This window comes from Pristiophorus japonicus, chromosome 9 (genome assembly GCF_044704955.1).
Source record: "Pristiophorus japonicus isolate sPriJap1 chromosome 9, sPriJap1.hap1, whole genome shotgun sequence".
NCBI classification, from domain to species: Eukaryota; Metazoa; Chordata; class Chondrichthyes; family Pristiophoridae; genus Pristiophorus; species Pristiophorus japonicus.
In genome coordinates this window covers 170,073,079-170,082,410 of record NC_091985.1, presented here as the reverse complement: position 1 = coordinate 170,082,410, position 9,332 = coordinate 170,073,079, and the positions used below count along the sequence as shown (strand labels likewise).

Here is a 9,332-nt window from a genome sequence, read left to right as displayed (position 1 = left end):
GATAGACGCACCAATGTCAGTGTTCTCGATCAGGCCAACATCCCCAGCATCGAAGCGCTGACCACACTTGACTAGCTCCATTGGGGCGGGCCACATCGTCCGCATGCCCAACACGAGACTCCCTAATTCAAGTGCTCTACTTGGAACTCCTACACGCCAAGCAAGCCCCAGGTGGGCAGAGGAAATGCTTCAAGGACATCCTCAAAGCTTCCTTGATGAAGTGTAACATCCCCACCGGCACCTGGGAAACCCTGGCCCAAGACTGCACAAAGTGGACGAACAGCATCCGGGAGGGCGCTGAGCACCTCGAGTCTCGTCGCCGACAGCATGCAGAAACCAAGCGCAGACAGCGGAAGGAGTGTGCGGCAAACCAGGCTCCCCACCCACCCTTTCCTTTAACCATTGTCAGCCCCATCTGTGACAGAGATTGTAATTCCTGTATTGGACTGTACAGCCACCTGAGGACTCACTTTTAGAGTGGAAGCAAGTCTTCCTCGATTTCGAGGGACTGCCTATGATGACGACAACCCTGGAACAAAGAAAAGAGGAAAACAGGATGGTAGAATTTGTCCTCAAAATTGGAATGGTAGAGTGTGCCATCTTCTCTTTTACCATCCACCCAACAGCAGGGAAAGTTATGGGAATAGGAGGACATCCAATTTTAGTTGATTATCTATGGGAGATTTCAGAGAACCAGTATTCATTTATTGAGCAAACTGTGATTCTCTGCTTTGTCCTGGCACTGAGCAAGACTCCACACTGCTGGTGCTCAGGAAGCACCAATGAAAATAGGAGACACTGAACGTTGACCTGAACCAAGACACAGCTGTCGCTCAATTTCCATACTATTGGTGCATCTTAAGGTTTTGTTGTTACCTTTTTTTGTTTTTCCTTTAGGTCCATGCTGCCTATATAGCATTCTCTGATCCAGAACAAAGGTGGGCAACACGCTCTCTGGTTGCTGGCTCCACCATTCCACCCGGACTATGGTATCTCAATCTCCAATTTATTTCTTACCAGTGGACAAGTGCTCAGGGTGTTGCAATTCTGTGGCAAGACCTGATGGACCAGCTGGTCTTTTTCTTCCCGTCGATTTCATATCTTGTACTTGGCCTCCACCTTCCTCACAGCCCAGTGGAGACTTACTAGGTGAGGAATTATAGGCACAAAGCCGCACCTACCTTTCCTTGGTGCAGTTTGTTGATCCATCAACATACTATGCCACCTTTCTCAGTTAATTCCTATTTTCTTAAATTTTTGTTAAACTTCAGAAACTTGCTCCACAGCACCAGTTACTGATCAGAGTCTGTAACTGCATCATTATAGGCAAGTGTTCAACATTGACATAAAATTGTGACAACAGGAAGTTGGACAGGAAATGCGCACAAACAAAGATGTCCCACGGGGTTGCACACAGTGTCAGAGAATACGGTCTCTCTTACTTGTCTGCGCCGTCTTCTGTCTCACCTCCTCTTCCCTCTCCCGAACTCTTTTTGCTTTTTCTTTTCTTTCAGGTGGGAGCACTTGGGGTGGAGTTGCAGGGAACAAGTGGCCCTCTGCTGCTTCCTTCCCATTTCCTCTAGCACGTCTGCTTCTCCCCGTTCACTCTTATTGTATCCCCTATGTCATGTATATAGACCATGTATACTAACTGTATAGTCAGATAAGGTATACCACCAGAAGGCACTGCGGTGGGAGACCCGAGGGTCACCCGATAGGTGTGCAGGGCCCAGTATAAAAGGTTGCCCACCATGCTTGTGCCTCACTCTGGAGTTACAATAAAGGGGACTAAGGTCACAACACCTCAAGTACAATACTAGACCTCGTGGAGTCATTCAAGACATAACACCCTACCCCTTACCTTTCTCATCCACTTTCGACCATCGCCACTCCCATCCATACCCTTGCATCTCCCACTTTGAACCACCCGCTCAACCTATTCCCCCTTCTCTGTTGTCACCAAACTTACCTGTAGCCCTCCTTTCACTCACTCACTCCAATGGCAGAGGGCAAGATGTCTGAGGGTTCCTTGCTCTCAACATATTTTCCTCCTCCTCATTATATCTGTTTACCCTCAAAGATTGTTTTCAAAATTCAGCTGACATGGGTTTTTAAACAAATCAAATTAGAATGAGGAAAGACACAGCACCAGTTATAGGTTTTAGCAATTAGAATCTGTGTTTCACACGTGTAGGCAATTGGGCAATTTGCAGATGACACAAAGATTAGTGGGAAAGCGGGTTGTGTAGAGGTCACAGAGAGGCTGCAAAGAGATTTAGATAGGTTAAGCGAATGGGCTAAGGTTTGGCAGATGGAATACAATGTTGGAAAATGTGAGGTCATCCACCTTGGGAAAAAAACAGTAAAAGGGAATATTATTTGAATGGGGAGAAATTACAACATGCTGCGGTGCAGAGGGACCTGGGGGTCCTTGTGCATGAATCCCAAAAAGTTAGTTTGCAGGTGCAGCAGGTAATCAGGAAGGTGAATGGAATGTTGGCCTTCATTGCGAGGGGGATGGAATACAAAAGCCAGGAGACCCTGCTGCAACTGTATAGGGTATTGGTGAGGCCGCACCTAGAGTACTGCATGCAGTTTTGGTCACCTTACTTAAGGAAGGATATACTAGCCTTGGAGGGGGTACAGAGACGATTCACTCAGCTGATTCCGGAGATGAGGGGGTTACCTTATGATGATAGATTGAGTAGACTGGGTCTTTACTCGTTGGAGTTCAGTAGGATGAGGGGTGATCTTATAGAAACATTTAAAATAATGAAAGGGATAGACAAGATAGAGGCAGAGAGGTTGTTTCCACTGGTCGGGGAGACTAGAACTAGGAGGCATAGCCTCAAAATACGGGGGAGCCAATTTAAAACCGAGTTGAGAAGGAATTTCTTCTCCCAGAGGGTTGTGAATCTGTGGAATTCTCTGCCCAAGGAAGCAGTTGAGGCTAGCTCATTGAATGTATTCAAGTCACAGATAGATAGATTTTTAACCAATAAGGGAATTAAGGATTACGGGGAGCGGGCGGGTAAGTGGAGCTGAGTCCACGGCCAGATCAGCCATGATCTTGTTGAATGGCGGAGCAGGCTCGAGGGGCTAGATGGCCTACTCCTGTTCCTAATTCTTATGTTCTTATGTTCATTACCTTTTCTAACAGTTAACAAAACATAAGCAAGATCATTAGTTTGTACCTTAATATTATTAAAGTCCCAGATTTGATTCAAAAATATTTAACTGAACACCTAGCACAATCGGCTGGATTTTCTCTTTTCTTCCTTCAGTACCCATTTGGAATGGGGCTCTTAAAGTGGACTAGGCTTTGTGTAACTCTCCTTCTGCAATACCCGGTAAATTGTGAGTACAATGTGGTTTTTAATTAAACACTTCTTCCATATTTCTCCGGAGAATTTCTTTTGGTTCTTTAACTCAAGGCAAGTTTGTTTTAAAAGCAACTCAAAAAGATTAGTTCTTGTTTGAGATGGCATAAGATGAAAGAAGGAATGCCAGATAGATCAGCTAGTACCAGACCATTATTTGTGGATCTTGGCACACGTACCTGCCAATGACCAAGGACAACTACCTCAGCTTGCCCCAGGTCAGCAGGGAGCCAGTTAGGATTGCCACCAACTTACAATATATGGATGGCACTGCCAGTGGTAAAGTCATCACTGTCCTCAACTGTTATGCCTGTGACTCATTACTGGCTAGCACTGCAATATCAGCCAATGCGCTGCTCACATGTTTATCAATGGATGGCTGCTGTGTTGGCTAACATATTCATCTCCTTTCCCACTGGATAGTAACAAAAGACTGCCCACACTGGTGTATTTCCCAAAGTACTGGAGCTCACTGATGGCTGTCATATGTAGCCTGAAGTCCACTCTGGATGTCAGCCAGTGACCATGTCTGTGCTACTACGGCTCAATTGGTGAAGCTCTGGAAGCTTGAATGTGTCCCCTACAACATGGATATGCTTGAGATACAATGATGGCGCTGTTAGGTTGTATGAGGATATTGGCAAGTGTGAACGGTACATACGGAACAGTTTAGGAGAGAATATTTTGCAGCACAAAATCTTGGACCATCTACCAAGTACATAGTAATGTTGGAGTCTTACCTTGCCACGTTCATTAAGACGATCATCTCCAACATCTGTTCTCAGTGTTGAACATGGGCATCATCTCCCTGGTCTGGCGCACTGGCATCTTGTGGTGGGGCAGAGGTCCTGGAATGCCCAACAGGGCACACTTCCTTGCACCCACCTTATGCAGCAGCACTTCCATTTTGCCGGGCACCAAACAGGAGGCCCGGTGCTGCACATCTGCCAAAGCTGGAAGAAGTTTTGCCGACATATGCAGCCGTGTGACTGTGGTTGGTTACATTTTCCAAGCAGTCCACTTGGCATCCAAACATCCTCCCCCTCTCCACCAACGCAAACTCAGGCGAGCTTCATTCACCACATTACCAGTCTACGCGTGAAATGCAGTCACACAGCTGCCACCATCAGCCCCTTGATATAATAGTCTACTTTGTAGATGTCATAGTCTACTGCTTCAATATCTCCTGAGCACCAATCCCACCAAGTTATTGGATACTTACAGATCAATATTATTTTGTGATGCTACTCAGATAAACACATCTGCCACCCAAACTGTTAGGCTTCTGTATATCGATACGTGGGGGCGGCAGGGGGGAAGGAATGGAAAGTGTCAACATCATCCTCTAAGCTTACCTTGACAGTTCTTCATGTTAGATCTTTCTAGCTTACATGAGTGGAAGACATGGCACCCGCTGTTTGAGTAAGTGCCGTTTGCTCCTGCTGATCCTTCAGTTGATAAGTTCGAGAAGATATTTTGTTGTTCCTCCAAATTTCTCCATTAATCTGCCGGGGCTTGTCAGCAATACAACCATCTTATGTTTTCCACGTTCACTCCAGTGATGCTCAACATGGATGCACACTCCATATTTAGATGGCCAATGAACAATTCAATAACATTTATTGTCTCTCCTTTCTGATTAGGCTCCTTGCGTGTGTTAAATGCAACACAGCTGACCTTGCAGGAATTGCACAGAGCAAAGTATGCATTCGTGTGTTGCTAAAAGGGGTCTTTCACTACTTGCACTCAGTGCACTGAAATTCACCACAATTCAACCCCACAGGGCGACAGTGCGCCCCATGCCCACAGATTGGACATTTTAGGCTGTTTTTCAATTCTTGGTGGGGAGTACAATGACCAATGAATGGAGACCGACTAGCATCGACTGGGGGTGGGGAGGGGCACCTACGGTAAGATTGAAAAGTCCTAAATAAACTGAGACAGGCGGCGAGGTGATGCACCACAGTGCAGGAGTTCATAAGAGGGTAGGCACCGTGAACCCCATGTCGGGAGTTCTTCCTGGCACTATATAAATGCAAGATGCCGCTGACTGGGAAGCAGTGAGGCACCTCCCGAGTGACAGAAAATGAAACTGGTGAATTCGGGCTTCTCGTAACATGCTTCCTTCCCAGAGCACCGTCAGAGGAAGTAATAGCAGCTGGCTGCGTGCGCATGTTGTACGGGGAACGATGCACGGAGTCCATAGCACACCCTCGCAAAGATGCCAGTCTTTAATGGTCAGGGGAAAAGGGCACTGGATCAGAGGAACAAGCATTTGCCATTGAGCATTAATTAGTGAAATACAGGAGATCCATTTTCAGTGGACCCGCTTCCAAATTGCTACAATTCCATCCCAGGTGGCAAGATTGCACAGAGGAAAATTATAAAAGTTATTTTAAAAAATTGACACAGACATCTAGTTTATAGGAACGTCATCTACCTAAAACACAGACTTCCCTTCGAGTTTTGGCACAAGGTATGGTTTCTGTACTTGTATTATGAGCCAGTGGATGTAATATTACTGCACAACCAGTGTCACTGTATAGTGGAAAAACCCTGTGGGTCCCAGCAACAAAGTGGGTGAGGGAGCATCAGCTGATCGTAACCGTTCATTTATTAAATGCAAAATACTGGCTTCCAGTAAAAGATCGACTGTACGTGCAGGTAAATGGATACCTCAAATGTTTGGTAAACATCTGAAGAAAAGGAAAGATGCATTCAAAAACAAGAGGTAGCAGTTAAAACACTGTGCGCCTCAGACTGCTAAAACATGATGTCTGGGACGGTTGTAAGTGCCGCTTTGCAGCTACACAATTACAAAGGCTGATTCTACACATTTTTTTCATTTGCACAGGGCAGGTTTTCCACTTAATGGAAGCGCAGACATCAAATTACAGGTTTCCCTGCTTCAGTCAATCATATTCTTTTCAGTTCTTTTGCTGTTTTGACAACAGCTTATTGGGTGGAGCTCCAGTGGGTGGCGTAACTAAGACTTGCACTCCGGGATATCTCCACCAACGACGTTACGACGCCTCACACTTCCCGGGAAACGGTTTCCAAGGATACAGCGATACGAACAATACCGTGGGGAAGCTTTGCCGCTGTTGTAATAACAACATTGTAAACGGATAAAAAAAAAGAACTTGTATTTATATCGCACCTTTCACATCCTCAGGATGTCCCCAAAGCGCTTCTCAGCCAATGAAGTGCTTTGTAATGTGGGAAACGTGGCAGCCGATTTGCGCACAGCAAGCTCCCAAAATGGCAACGTGATAAATGTCCAGATAATACAAAGAACTTGTTTACAATTTTACTATAAACAACAGAGAAATCTTCCTCTTGCCTCTAGGACAGTACCTTTTTCAGAAATAAAAACAGTGATTACAGTCGGTAACCACCAGGAAGATTGTGCCGCGAGGTATTTTGGGGATCTAACCACGATGTGAAGTTTGCCGCAGTGTTCTTTCAGCCACCAGTAACTCTCAGGCTAGTCATGTGGAAGCACCGATCTTCTCCTTGTATTTCTCCAGCCGAAGCAGCCACCTCTGCCAGCAAGTGAGGAACAGGTCGGGGTCCATGAAATGAGCATGTGCAGGCGAGCCATCTCTGTAAGCCACCACGATTAGTCCTTGCTCAACCTGCCGGATTCAAAAAAATACTCTGTCACTTCCGTTCTGAAATCAGGCACAAACTCCAGCAGCAAACAGCACGAAGAAAGGCATTTAAAAAAAAAGAAGTACATTTTTTTAAATTCTTTTCGTTTTATAAATGTCCCCCAAGGGTTAAACGTCACTTCCCAGGTCACTGAATTTATAGAACATCATAGCACAGAGTAGTACTGAGCGAGTGCTGCACTGTCGGAGGTGCCTCCTATCGGATGAGACGTTAAACCGAGACACCGTCTGCTCTCTCAGGTGGATGTATTATTTCGAAGAGATGTGGAGTTCTCCCCAGTGTCCTGGTCAATATTTATCCCTCAACCAACAGCACTAAAACATATTATCTTGTCATTATCGCATTGCTGGGAGCTTACTGTTCTTTATTTATTTCCTCCCTGGTGCAAGGGTCAAGGATGTCTCGGAGCTGGTGCAGGACATTCTGAAAAGGGAGGGTGAACAGCCAGTTGTCGTGGTGCACATAGGTACCAATGATATAGGTAAAATAACGGGATGAGGTCCTACAAGACGAATTTAGGGAGCTAGGAGCTAAATTAAAATGTAGGATCTCAAAAGTAGTAATCTCAGGATGCTACCAGTGCCACGAGCTAGTCAGAGTAGGAATTGCAGGATGGCCCAGATGAATACGTGGCTTGAGGAGTGGTGCAGGCGGGAGGGATTCAAATTCCTGGGACATTGGAACCGGTTCTGGGGGAGGTGGGACCAGTACAAACCGGACGGTCTGCACCTGGGCAGGACCGGAACCAATGTCCTTGGGGGAGTGTTTGCTATTGCTGTTGGGGAGGGTTTAAACTAATATGGCAGGGGGATGGGAACCTATCCAGGGAGACAGAGGGAAGTAGAATGGGGGCAGAAGCAAAAGATAGAAAGGAGAATAGTAAAAGTGGAGGGCAGAGAAACCCAAGGCAAAAAACAAAAAGGGCCACATTACAGCAAAATTCTAAAGGGGCAAAGTGTGTTAAAAAGACAAGCCTGAAGGCTCTGTGCCTCAATGCGAGGAGTATTCTGAATAAGGTGGACGAATTAACTGCGCAAACAGCAATTAGCGGATATGATGTAATTGGCATCACGGAGACATGGCTCCAGGGTGACCATGGCTGGGAACTCAACATGCTGGGGTATTCAACATTTAGGAAGGATAGGCAGAGAGGAAAAGGAGGCGGGTATGGGTGGAGCTGCGGAATACCAAAGGGCAGAAAACGCTAGTGGGAGTTGTGTACAGACCACCAAACAGTAGTAGTGAGGTTGGGGACAGCATCAAACAAGAAATAAGGGATGTGTGCAATAAAGGTACAGCAGTTATCATGGGCAACTTTAATCTACATATTGATTGGGCTAACCAAATTGGTAGCAATGTGGTGGAGGAGGATTTCCTGGAGTGTATTAGGGATAGTTTTCTAGACCAATATGTCAAGGAACCAACTAGAGAGCTGGCCATCCTAGACTGGGTGATGTGTAATGAGAAAGGACTAATTAGCAATCTTGTTGTGCGAGACTCCTTGGGGAAGAGTTACCATAATATGGTAGAATTCTTTATTAAGATGGGGAGTGACAGAGTTAATTCAGAAACTAGGGTCCTGAACTTAAGGAAAGATAACTTTGACGGTATGAGGCGTGAATTGGCTAGAATGGTCTGGCAAAGGATACTTAAAGGGTTGATGGTGGATAAGCAATGGCAAACATTTAAAGATCACATGAATGAACTTCAGCAATTGTACATCCCTGTCTGGAATAAAAATAAAACGGGGAAGGTGGTTCAACCGTGGTTAACAAGGGAAATTAAGGATAGTGTTAAAACCAAGGAAGAGGCATATAAATTGGCTAGAGAAAGTAACAAACCTGAGGACTGGGAGAAATTTAAAATTCAACAGAGGAGGACTAAGGGTTTAATTAAGACGGGGAAAATAGAGTACGAGAGGAAGCTTGCAGGGAACATAAAAACTGACTGCAAAAGCTTCTATTAATATGTGAAGAGAAAACGATTAGTGAAGACAAATGTAGGTCCCTTGCAGTCGGATTCAGGTGAATTTATAATGGGGAACAAAGAAATGGCAGACCAACTGAACAAATACTTCGGTTCTGTCTTCACGAAGGAAGACACGAATAACCTTCCGAATGTACTAGGGGACAGTGGGTCTAGTGAGGAGGAACTGAAAGATATCCTTATTAGGCGTGAAATTTTGTTAGGGAAATTGATGGGATTGAAGGCCGATAAATCCCTGTGGCCTGATAGTCTGCATCCCAGAGTACTTAAGGAAGTGGCCCTAGAAATAGT

At 45.5% G+C, this 9,332-nt stretch overlaps 1 protein-coding gene across 1 annotated transcript in view; it reads right to left on the bottom strand.

Moving 5' to 3' along the window:
* Nucleotides 1-5,976: 5,976 nt before the first annotated feature.
* Nucleotides 5,977-9,332, bottom strand: part of mgme1 (mitochondrial genome maintenance exonuclease 1) — a 42,239-nt gene continuing 38,883 nt past the window's right edge. Inside the window, exon 5 of the mRNA XM_070888869.1 lies at nucleotides 5,977-7,018. Coding sequence (XP_070744970.1) covers nucleotides 6,872-7,018 — 147 coding nt within the window. The 3' untranslated portion in view covers nucleotides 5,977-6,871. The remainder of the gene's footprint in view (nucleotides 7,019-9,332) is intronic.